At 37.1% G+C, this 13,292-nt stretch overlaps 1 protein-coding gene across 2 annotated transcripts in view; it reads left to right on the top strand.

Moving 5' to 3' along the window:
• The first annotated feature begins 883 nt into the window (after positions 1–883).
• The window catches only part of PDLIM3 (PDZ and LIM domain 3), a 29,794-nt gene continuing 17,385 nt past the window's right edge, over positions 884–13,292 (top strand). Inside the window, exons 1-3 of one of the 2 annotated variants that reach the window (XM_039882684.1) lie at positions 884–1,124; positions 10,164–10,315; positions 11,611–11,695. In XM_039882684.1, the coding sequence (XP_039738618.1) occupies positions 1,032–1,124; positions 10,164–10,315; positions 11,611–11,695 (330 nt within the window). In that variant the 5' untranslated portion in view covers positions 884–1,031. The remainder of the gene's footprint in view (positions 1,125–10,163; positions 10,316–11,610; positions 11,696–13,292) is intronic. The other variant, XM_039882683.1, reaches the window with a different exon arrangement.

The following is a 13,292-nucleotide window of genomic DNA, read 5'->3' as shown; positions in this document are numbered from 1 at the left end:
TCTAAGAAATTATTTCCTTATCTGGAAAAAGAAATGGGAATAATAATAGCCATCTAATGGACTTATGAGGATGAAGAAAGTCACACGCACAAGGCGATCACTACAGAGCCTGGACCACGGTGCTCACCATACCCCGCCTTTTCTCCTCTGCAGATGCATCCAGTTTGGGGAGTCCTCTTACTCGCACTGGACACCATATACTTACTCTGGCTGCAGCATCCACACAGGACGGTCTCAACTCTTAGATTTCTGTTATGCTCGCCTTCCGTGCGTCAAAAACATGTTTAGGGACTGAATTTGAAAAAGGTGACAATTGCTCCAATCAAAATGAAAACATATTTTGAATGTATTGATTAATCATTTACTCATATGTACTTTTAAATGATTCATTGGGTTAGGTATATACAAGACATTTTCATCCCATGAGGTAAGTACAATTAGTACCCCTATTTTACAGATGAAAAAACTGAGGCTTAAGAACATTCAGTAACTTAACCAAGGTCACATAACTAGTAAGTAAATAGCATACTCAAATTTGCTAAATAACTCATTGTATTGATGATGCTTATGTTTTATTTTAATTGAAAGCATAGAGGCTGTGGTTTAACTGCTTTTAACTTCGAATGAAGCGCTCCTCTGAGCTCCAAGTAGACGATATACAGAAGGACAGGTGTTACTTTAATAGAGTGATGAAAGTTGTAACTCGAAGCCTCCTCCAGGGCCCGCGGGAGAGGTCTGGAGCTTGCACCCAGCCAGTGCGCGTCTGTAAACTCCCTTGGGTCTGGCGCGTGTCTTTCTTCCAAAGTTGGAGCTCTCCTTAGTGGGAGGAGGCGGGGAGGAGGGTCGGTCCGTGACGTCACTCGGGAGCGGAGATAAAGCTCCTCCGCAGTCGCAGTGAGGACACTGTCCGAGGAGCATAGTGGGCTGTCCGGCTCGGGGACACTCGCCGTGGGCAGGGCCGCCCCTCGCTGCGCCGCAGTGTCTGGACATCAACGCTCCCCCACCCTAGGAAGGCCGCGCCAAGAGGGACCATGCCCCAGAACGTGGTCCTCCCCGGCCCTGCGCCCTGGGGGTTCAGACTCTCGGGGGGCATAGATTTCAACCAGCCTTTGATCATCACCAGGGTAGGTGTTTTCCGTTCTTTTGCTGCAAGTTGGGGACTCTGGTGTGCAGCGGGCCCCCCAGGAGCGGAGAGTGGCCAGTGAGCGCAGGTGCGCTGGGTGGGTCTTCGGCTTCGCGTTCACGGTTTAAGCAGCGGCGGCGACGACTTGGCAAACTGAGGCTGGGAGCATGCAGAGCAGCTTAGAGAATTAACCAAGTCAGCTCCAATGGCCTCTGCATCCTTTCGGTCCCCAGCGACTTCTCGAGGAGAGTTGAACTGACAGCGTGATCTCCCTGAGCTCAGAGAAGGCTAGGCTGCGAGGGCTGGGTGCCCTCTTGTCCTCCACTCCTGTCTCCTTTCAGTAACAAACGAGATGGGTCCCAGGAAGGAGAGATGGGGACCCGGGTAAGGAGAGACGGAGGAGCGACACTACGGTTTTGTCTTGGAGTAGTGCATCTAAGTGCTTTTCTTGTCTGGATGAAAACTTCAGCAGGGCGCTGTTCACGGGGCACAACCGGGTCGGCCAAATTGGAACGGCTTATATCAGCCCAGACAGGGAAAATATTACTAATCTGTATTCTTAAGTTTCCAGGCATTTTGAATAAATGTTTTTTTAAACCTGGGAACTTGGCTGAGGAATCATCACCTATAACTCAAACTATGAAGAAAACGGGTCAGATAGTTTAGTTTACCTGATGGAAAGTCACCACTCAGCCTAATAACTCTGAAAGTAATGCTCTACCATTAAAGTCAAGCTTTCCTTACTTAATATTCTCAAGTATTGTCTAATTGGGGAAAAAGAAAAAGGAAACTTCAGGATTTCTGTCCTGTCGGTAAATTTCTAGTTGGTCTCGTTAATTGTTTCCTAACACAGTATTTGTCTTAATAGAAAATTCTTACTTCAATTACCACATATAAAACATATTAAACCTAAGTTAAAAGCAAAAAATTGAGACTATTATACTTTGTGTGCTTTTCTTCCTTATTGATTATACTGTATTTTATAAATGTATACTTTATAATCTGATTTACTCACCTAGAGTTTTGAACAAGGTAACATCTTTTAAATTCTGTTCTATTTATACGTCTATGAGATTTGCAAACCAATGTCTTTTAAAAATATCTCCAATCATGTATCATACGGATGCACACCATAGAACATTTCAAGCTTTGTTTTACATTTTTCAAAAACATATAAACATATCTGACATGTGTTTTTGTATGAGACACGAGAACTTAACATATCCAAAAATGCTCCTAAGTAAATTAAGCAGAAAATGGTTCAGTGATCTGGGCCAAGCAATGCCTTTTATGGATTTACCAAAGAAAACAGTTTCCATTATCTCTACTAAGAAATATTTTTTAAATTTCTGGAGTATAGTTTTCATTTGTTTATATTAAATGAAATAAGCTTTTGAATTCTACCAAAGGATAAATCATATTTATATCAAATCCTAATTTTGTCACAAAAATTCTTTAAGTAATTTATAAAGGAGATATCTTACTATTACTACATAACATGTCAATATGATTCATCTTATGTTTGAAATTTTGAATTGTTGACATTTTGAACAAAGTTTATTTAAAGCAGTGCTTACATTTGGGAGTTGGACTGAAAGAGCTATTGGCAAATATATTTGAAATAAAGACAATTAGTATTTGGGAAACTAATTATTGTTTGAATTTTTAACTCATTGCTAATTTGTATCACTCGTTTTGACACTTGATTCAATAACAGTGTACAACCATATATGATTACTTTATCTGACCATGTCTTTTTCTCTTCAATTAATTTAACTCAATGAGAGCAGGTAAAACTAAACTATTTTGTATTCCAGGTGTCCTTAAAATCATGCAAATGGTAGATTTACATTGAATAAATGAAAGCATATTTGCTTGAACTTTTTTTGCCTTAGCGAACACCTAATTGAAACTATTTCCACTAAAACTATAAGAATACTAAAAATAATTTGGAAAAAGATTAAAATATATTGCACAAAAATAACCATAGGTTTTGTAAGTAGATAAAATTATTCTATTACGTCTATAATTTTTGTATTACATGTAAAGGTAGTCAGTAAGGTTATATGTGTGTTATTATACTCTTGCTTGCCATGCACTCAGCTAAGCCCTTTATATGCACTGACATTTAAATCTCACAATAATCCAGTAAGAATAGTAGCAGTAATATCCCTTTTTACAGATGAAGAGAGTGAGTCTTCAAGAGATTCATTAACCTGCTGATGAACACAAGTGGTGGGTTAGAATTTGATGTCAGGCCTATCTGCCTCCAAAGTCTGCACTCTGAAGTCCACAGATTGAAAAATTCTGCTAATTGTACAGATAATTCCAAATAGATGTTCTGTGCCATCCACTTCATCACCTGGTCCTACTGAATCTATATTTTTAATATCTACCACTTTCCTTTTTTTCTACCACTGTCTCTCTTCAAGATTTCTACCTGTTTGCAGCCCCTCTCCAATCACCCTCCGTATTCTTCCCAACCATCTTCGGGAAATGCAAGGTTGCTCCTATCTTCCCTGTTCTCAAACATCCTTCGATGGCATTCCTAGTTTATAGAATATATGTGTGGTCTTTCTACCCATCTGTGGCTTTCACCTTCTATTCCAGCTCGAGTTTCCAACTTCACTTCCTCCCTCTCTCTTCTTTCTCTCTCCCTTTCTTCCTCTCACTCACAGAGCAGTCCGCTACTCTGGACTGCTTAGGATTTCTCTAACATATCTTTGCTCCTCTATCATTTTTCTCCAGAATGCTCTTCTGCACCTGACCCCACTGTCCTAAATGCCTGTGGAAACACAGTCAGATAGCACTCTCCTAGCCTCCTCTCAGTAAAAAGTATTTCATACATTTGATTACCATAGCTCTGACCTACGACCTCTCTTGACATTACGCTCAAACCACCGATGTTTGAGTGCATCTGTATCCCACATATCACATGCTCCCCGATAGCAGGAACTTTCAAATTTGGGGGCTTACTCAGTGCCAAGCACAGCACCTGGTACATCATATATATTATAGAATATATATGTTAATGTAAATGATTGACTAAATCGTTCACTTTTTGACATAACTATCATAAATAAGTACAGACTGTCCTCAAAAAAGTCCACGATAAAGATGAGTGAGAATTGTTTTACTGTTAATTGATGTGTCTACTTTAGATAAGTTCCGAAGCATGCAAAGAACTGAAATAGCAATGCCTACACTTAACGTAAGTCCCGTAAATGAGATGTATTCCTCAAGTCAAATCATTTGTTGTCCTCCTACAAGCTATCCCCGTCCCTCCCTGCCTCCCACTCTACAAATCCAGACTATAGCAATGCTCCTGGATAGTGGCCCTCCGCTTCACCAGCGTCGGGGGAGGGGGTTTCAAATGTGGCTCCTTTCCTCATTCAAAATTATGCCCCATACAATCCAGTTCATCAGCTGGGTTAACCTTTGCATCATGAAAAACATCAAAAGTAAGGTAGGTCAAACACCAAACATTCTCAAAAAAAAAAAAGAAAAAAAGAAAAGAAAAAGAAAAGAAAAGAAAAAGCAATTGGTTGTGATACACACGATTTTCAGGAAAGCAATTTCTAGCCAATTAGGCGTACTAGATTTTGTGCAATATAAATTATGTTGTGGATGTTCACTTTGGGGAAGTGGGAGGCATTTGCAAACACCATATGTAACTGGCCTAAGTATTTCACGGAATAAAGTTTAAGGTTCACATCTCTAAGTGAGCTGCTTTTCTTTTTCTGGCAAGAAGGTTCTAAAGAGTCTTTCTTTCTGAAGTATTTGGACCACCCAGAAGGTAGATCTACTGTCACTGCCAACTTACAGATTGTTTGTTTTCACAAATGGTTCCATTTGGAATGAAGTACAAGCTTCTTCGTGCATATGATGTAGAATTATTGTATATCTCTGATGCCAGGATGTCCTTTCCCACTCAATTCCTCTTCCCTCCTCCTTCCTTTCTATTCAGAGTATACCCAGATTCCAGATCACTATAACCAAGAATGCTATATGGATTCAGGTCCAACACAGAAAACGTTAGTGTAATTCTTAAGTTACTCAAAGCTTTAACATAGAAAAATATATTACTTTAATATGAACTATATTTGAAATATGAACTTTTAGAAAGAAATGTTTACAGTTGAATACAATCCTTTCCTAGGTATAATAGGAAGGTTGGAAAGCCAGAGGAGAGAAAGCAATTAGGGAAATCGTTTTATAAACTATATAAATGTCTAACCAATGTACTGTACACTTAAACTAATAAAATAAAATTTTATAAAAAGGAAGGTTGATATAAATAAAAACCCTGTTTAGTTTTGTTCTACCAAAGATGTGTCTGCACGGAAGTGCTGGTTCATATGTTGAGAACATTCATACATCCCATAAATATCTATTAAGTGCAGAAAGAATTGCATGTGGAAGACACTGTGGGGGATGCAATTATAACTTAATGGGTTTCTATGCCCTGAGTAGCTCATATATCAGTAGAAGAGAAGGAATATGTTCATAAACCACCATGATACAACCTGTCCAGGATTCTATGGAAAAAAAGTATGGCCTAAGAGATAGGAGTCAGGGAGAGAGATTGCTGCAGGAATGGCATGGTGGGATAGTAGAAGAGCTTGAGCTACAAAGTTAGAGAGACCCATAAGGCAAATTCAGATTTTCACTGGATGTGTGACTCTAAGCAGATTCCTTATACTTTCTGAGCATCAGTTTTCTCACCTTAAAAGATCATATTGAGAATTAAGTGTGATAATATTTCTCAATAATAATACAATACCCATAATAATAGCAATGATACCATAATAGTTCTCAATGCTGGCTGCACATTCGACTCACTGAGATATGTTTGGAAAATATCCACGCCTAGGTACTATTTACAGAGATTCTGATTTAACAGATGCAGGGTATGGTTCTGGAAATGTAGACTGTAGGTACTAGAGGGCTCAAGATGCCAGGTGAGGGACTGGAGTTTATTCGTAGGCAATGGAGAACAACCGAACGATAAAGTTCTTCGTTACAGGCATACCTCATTTTATTGTATTTTGCTTTATTGCACTTCACAGATATTGCGGGGTTTTTGTGCTAAGTGAAGGCAAGGCCATCTACCAGCAAAAAGATTACACCTTGTAGTATCGCAATGCGCGGTGGTCTGGAACTGAGCCTACAATACCTCCGAAGTATTCCTGTATTTTGACCCACACCCCACAGAACAACCCTTCTGTATATATTTGTCTTACTTCATAACTTTTTCAATCATTTCTATTCTTATCATAAAAATCCCATCAAGGCCATGTCTTGGACTTCCCTCATTTCTCCCACAGTAAATAGAATATTATAGGCGATTTATCTATGTTTTAAATTAGTTTTTTCTAAACAGACTCAAATAATAGGTTGATGTGAATAATGAAAATCATCTGAGGCACTTGTTAAAAACACAAATTCCCTAGCTCCCTGCCCCGCCCCCCACCCCCCTCCACAGGCGTCTGATTCGTGATTCCAAAGATCTGGAATGGGATCAGAGCCTTTATGTTCATCAAGAACCCAAAGTGATTCTTCTAATCAGACAAGTTTGAAAACATGGTGCTAAGTGATTGATGGCAGTACTATTTCCAATGATCTTTGCAATGCTTTTGCTATTTGAGACCCTAATGAATCTGAATCATAAATAAGCTATTGGAAAACTTTGCCTCATTTAGCTCTCGCTTCTCCCACTTTGGGAAAACATGTTAACAAAAAACGTGAGCAATAATATAAAGTAATAGAATAATATAAAGTAATAATATAAAATAATGTTAGGAAATAATACATTCTTATGATTAAACAGATAGTTTAACTTACTAAAACCAGGCCAATTTAGTGGTCTTTTCTGATCACTAGCCTAGCTGAACTCGAAAAATAGAAAGAAGTAAAGGGATCATGTTTTTTCCTTTTCTCTCATTATTCTTTTTTTTTCTTCTTTTTTATCATCTCTCTCCTTTGAGGTCCCAGGATATCCAGGTTGAATGCAAAATCAGAAACGGGTTCTGGCCATCACTGTCAACTATCTTTCCTATTTGACTTCTGAATCAGCTGGTGACATAGCTGTACAGCTTCTCCTAACTTAATAAAAAGCCACAGGCTACTTAGATACTTCTCCTCTGAAAAAAAAGCAGTCTACTTATTCCAGCTTGTCCTAGAGTTGTAGTAGTCAAGGTTATTAGAAGGAGCTTTGCAAATGTAATATTTTGAGTAAATATAAAATAGTATTATTAACTTTGGTATTAATACTGTTAATAAAATTTAGTAATATTCAGTATCTAAGTTCAGTACACCAAATTTATACAGACAGATACACACCCAACCCTACCGTTCACTCATTCTAATCAGAGCTAAAAAAAAAAAAAGTATTATATAACCTAAATCTATTTAATTATATTAGAAAATCTAGGTGAGGCTTTAAAAGTAAACACATTGAGCCACGATTTTCTCATATTTTAACTCAAAGGAACATATTCTGGTCTTAGGAGTTAAAGAAAATGGATAGTACTAATTTTGACAAACTGTAGCTGGAGAAAATTGAAAGTTTAAGATTATTTTTATCTCTACAAGTCACATCGGGAATGAAAACTTTTATTCTTCTAACATTTCTGGCTCTGGGAGAATTTCTAAATGGAAAATAGCTATGAAATGCCTCCCAAAGACTGAGATATAATAATTCCCAGTTGCTTCACCCAGATCCTATACACAATTCCTAATGAAAAACGATTGTGATCACTACAGTAGGATGATCACGGAAATAAAGTGAGTACAACAAACAAACACTTCAGTGAGGAGACTAAAGACCTAGGACCCGTGAAAATTTACTATTTTGGCAATTTTATTTATTTAGATGAGTCTTAAATATTCCTTAGAGGCACAAGTTTACATTGAATAGCTAGATTAAGCTATTAAAAAATGAAATAATGACAGATCCTCAAGTAAAACATTAGGAACAATCTAGTTTATTCCTGGAGCAGTTTCAGGTTTAATTCAAGTTCTAAGTATGTATTATTCTGCTTTAATAGTAGGAATTTGCAAATATAACAATGATAGGTTAACGATAAGAGCCATAATCTTTGCGCATGTAGAAAGTAGCTTTTTTTGTTTCATAAACTCTGATTTAAATAGACTTTTCATTCATTTTTCAATTAATTTTTAATTCAAAACACTGTAATATATACTGTGAAGCTTTAGGAATATACATAATAGTATACATATATCCTCAAGAACTTCCAGTCCAGTTGGGAAGACAGATAATACACAAGTAAATAAACAAATGTAAAAGTACGAATAGTCTTCATTAAGGAAATGAACAGGGTGCAGTGGTGGAGAATGATGCGATAGGACCTGGGGAGGTTACTTCAGATGTTTAGCGAAGTCTCCCTGGGAAGGTGACTTTTAAGCCTAGACCTAAAGGATGAGAAGGAGCAACTGGATAAAGCGTGGGGAAAGTATTTCAGGCAAACATAACAATTCATGTAAAGCCCCAAAGAAGGTATGTGCTTGGCCTGTTTGAGGAACTAAAAGGAAATCGGAATGGCTACAGTGCAATGGATGAGGGGGAGCGGGAATGAGGTGAGATGAAGCTAGAGAATTAGGCAATGAAAGATCAGGTGAGGACTATTAGGCAGCGGTAAATAGTTGGAATTTACCCAGAAAAACTGGGCGCAGGTATAGCAATCAAAAGAATCATTGCCTTTTAACTGAATACTCAACATGGTAATAATCTCAAATTTCTATTTTTTAAACATTTAAAGACCATATTTTCCCCATATCCTTAAGTAGTCCTTTCATCCCTCCCCCTGCCTAAAAAAGAAACCAAAATGGATTTCTTATAGATAGCATAAAATTGGACCTTGCTTTTTTATCTAATTTGACAATCTCTTAAAAAAAAAAAAGTGTTGATTGTTTAGACCATTTACATTTAATGTAACTGCTGATAGAGTTTAATTAAAATCTGGCATCCTGTTAGTTGTTTTCTATTTGTTCCTCCTATCCTTCATTCATGGAGAAGAGGCTGTGCGTGAATACAAGCTTCCTGTGTGTCTGCGGTTCCCAGGATTCTAGATTCTCAATGCTAATTTGCACTTGACCTTTAGCAATTTGTTCATAATTTTAGCTGAATTCTTCCTAACAGCTAGTATGGTAGCCCCATCTTCTTCTGGGCTCTGATACAGGCAAGCCTATGCTTACATTTTGTCTTTCCTTGGAGGAACCTGTCTTTCCTGAAATTCCGGGCTAGTTGGTTGCCCTGCAACTTCAGCTCTCTGAAGAGTTCATGAAAAGTTATAATTTTATATGTTATATGGCTTCTTCTTATTAATGCAAGAGTGATTCTCTTTCTAGCCTTCCACATCCTAGGCGCCCCCTCCTCATGTGAATTTTAAAAATCATAACTTGTAAAGATGCTAAAGCATTTTTATTCATGTGTACACACAAACACACACACAGAGGAGGGGTGAGATGTATTTTATTTTTTTACTTTTTTATTTTTTCAATTAAATTTATTGGGGTGACACTGGTTAATAAAATTGTATAGGTTTCAAGTGTATAATATGTCATATGTATATCACATTGTATGTTCACCACCCGAAGTCAAATTTCCTTCCATCACCATATACATGCTCACTCTAGCATTTTCAATTCAAATATAAAAGTTCCCTAATTTAGTGAAGTTCTATTCCTAAAGAGTTTGAGATGACAAAAACCCTAAAAGAAATAAATTATTTTGTTTAAAGCATAGAAAATACAATTCAAATGGAGTTATGGACGGTGTTTTAAAAAGAATAAGTGATGTCATGAGAGATGAAATGTGGTTAGTAAAAAACAAAATTATTTAACATGATGGAAAAATAGAGCTAACACAATTGATTGATTAACAGTTGTTTTAAATTAGACCAGATTCTTTGCCCAGAAAAGCGTTTAAAATGTTACCAAGCTGAAATACAAATTTTGGGCATGTAACTTAAGATACTGCAAGATGTTGATTTTTAAATGGTGCCATGATTTCTTCCAGATTACTCCAGGAAGCAAGGCAGCAGCTGCTAACCTGTGTCCTGGAGATGTCATCCTGGCTATTGATGGCTTTGGTACAGAGTCCATGACTCATGCTGATGCACAGGACAGGATTAAAGCAGCAGCACACCAGCTATGTCTCAAAATTGACAGGTGCTCTTTAATTAATGGTGCTAAAATGTGATCTGTTTGGCAGGAGAACCTGAGCCAGAATTATAAATGATTTCATCCTCCCAGTGAGAAGGGTGTCACAGAACCTAGAATTTTGACTGACATTTTTATATATCAACTACTTTGTTCTGTTCTTCACCGAAGTTAGTCAACCTAGTAGTTGTTAACAAACTATTTCTAAAAGGAATTCTCGGGAATGTCAGAATAATGAAAGAGGCTAAATGAATGTTAATCCAATTAATTGACTATGAAAATAGAAACATTAAAGGTATTGACCACAGGAACACGACACAGCACAGCTAGTTATTCTACTGTTCTAAATGCGGTAGTGAATGGTTTTTAAGGATCCTCCTAAAAGAATCTCTTGACAAAATGTGGTCATGTTAAAAAATTGGTTGCTAATATGTTATATGCCATTAGCTCTTTTGTATAGAATTCAGCCCAGAAGAATCCCACAAGGTGTGAGAGTGCATGCACACATGATTATGTTAGATAATGAGACATTTCTGACCAAAAACAATATTAGGAAATTGAACCAGATTTTTTGCCATCAGAGCCCTGATATAAAACTGAATTGTAAAAATAATGTTTTGTTTTTGTTTTTGTTTTTTTGTAGTTGTGTGTATTTTTCCTATTGCTATCACATTCACAATTTCCCCTGCTGGTACAGAAGGCACACAGTTGATCTGCCGTTTCATGGGATGAAACTGACTCTTTTCCTATACGCATAACCTGTGTTCCTGCCCAGCGTGCAGTCCCTTTGGGGCATACAGTCCTAAACAGATACATAAGAAGGATTGGACAAAGCACATTTCCTTGGTGCCAACAGCAAATCCTCTTCCTGATTATGGCCTCGCCTTGTCTTCCTAGGTGCATGCACACACACAGAGAGCTTTTGTGTCTCTTCCTCTTTTCATAAGGGCATTAATCCCACCATCAGATCTCTACTCTCATGACTTAATCTTACCCTAATTACCTCCCAAAGACCCCATTTCCAAATACCATCACACTGGGGATTAGAGTTTCAACATACATATTTGAAAAGGACACAAACATTCAATCCATAGTAGTCCATTTTGGTCCATTCAAGTTTCCCCAAAAGTACATTCAAAAGTAAGACTAGATGGGAGAACACAGAATAATGAGCAAGGAATATTGCTTTTGCTTAAATAATCAAGAGTTGATAGCATTTTCACAAACATAATAAGAAATTAAAGGATACTAAAAACAGAAGTACCATTAGAATTTGGAGTTCACAAACTTTATTTTATTTATAGGGCAGAAACTCGCTTATGGTCTCCACAGGTATCTGAAGATGGGAAGTCTCATCCTTTCAAAATCAACTTAGAATCAGAACCACAGGTATGAATTTGAAAGTAAATGATATTCGCATTACATTTCCTTTTAAATGATGTTGATGACCTGCAAGAGGAAGAAGTGGCAAATATAAAAAATTAGAATCAGCCACTTGATGAAGCAGTTGTCCGTCTTTACTCTGAGATTAATTTATATTATCCATGTCTTCTTACATAAAGAAAAAAGAGAATGCCTAGGCAAACATCTCGTTAAAAAGCAAATATGTTTTTATCAGGAGAAATTTGGCTATATCCACTTCTTTTTTTCATTTTTTATGATATACTTCTGCCAAGTGACCATAAGGTAATCCAAGAAGTTTAAGATGTTAAAACAAAGCAAAACAAAAATAGTCTACCATTTGAAACAGGTGTCTCTAATCTAATAGTTATCATGAACTTTGATTCTTCAAGGTCTTCACACAGATCTTATTTTACATCCTTCTTTAATTCTCAGTTATGGCATTCTATAACTAATTTTACTCTATGAAAAGTTTTGCATTATGTAATCATGGTGATATTCTGCACATGCAGTTGAATTACAAAGATGAAGGATATACCCTTGAGGCAACTCTATCTACTGAGCTGAATTAATTTAATAATCTGATGCATATCTGACTATGTCTATCCTCAAAAGCTCCAAAAATCTGATATTAAACCAACCCAATTGTGCTGTATGGAAAATGTAATTAAGAAAAGGGTTTTAGAACCTCTACTTAGAAACTCCCCAAATTTAGAGAGACAGATATATGAATTAAATATCCCCTTTAAAACAAGTATTCCTACTAAACTGATAGTCCCAAAGTGTAGTTTTTCTAAATATCTAATGAAAATGAAGTGAAAATGTATTTGTAATTTACACTTCAGTGTTTCCCTTTCAGTATCATCAGCTCCTGAATTTGTCCGTCAGGTTGTCCACTCGTCTCCATAAGACTCCATTTTCTTCTCTGTAAAATATATGTAGAGTGACAAATATACATGTATCTCATAGAGTTTCTCAAAGATTTAAGTAAAATAATATAGTAAAAGAAGCTGGCACATCGAATCATTCACAGGAATATTGAATTCAGCGGGAGCTCTCGAAATTGTTAGTATGGTACTCTCCCTCCCTGTGATCAGAAGGCCTTCTGGCCTCATCATGACAGTGAGATAGGAAGCTGCCTATGTTATAGGCCTTCCTAGACACCAGGAAAGCTGTCCTCATTATTCTTACAAGAGTCATTACAAATTACTTTGAATGAAAGCTTTATTTTCAGTTAAAACACTCAATAAATAACCAACGAATAAAAGAAACGGGATTGTCTAAAGATAAACTGCATTTTCTAACATTGCCCAGGACCAATCCTGGGAACCAGTTCTCAAAGAGCATACTACCACCACCCCCAGCTGTTGCACAGTAAAAGTGATTGGGCAAGTAAGTGGGATATTTAGGTCAGATAAGTGTTCTCCTCCTCAGGGTAAACGAGCAAAAGATGAAATGGATGACACAAGTAATAAATGTAATGGGAGGGTGATGGTGACTTAGGCTGGCCTCTCAGGTGGCTTGGTGCATAATAACACTTCTAATCGACATCATCTTCGATAGAAGAAAATATTGGAGGAAGAAA

The sequence above is a fragment of the Pteropus medius genome, unplaced genomic scaffold, assembly GCF_902729225.1.
Source record: "Pteropus medius unplaced genomic scaffold, Ma_sr-lr_union100, whole genome shotgun sequence".
Lineage (NCBI taxonomy): Eukaryota > Metazoa > Chordata > Mammalia > Chiroptera > Pteropodidae > Pteropus > Pteropus medius.
The sequence above is the reverse complement of the archived record's forward strand: the minus strand, read 5'-3'. Positions and strand labels throughout refer to the sequence as shown.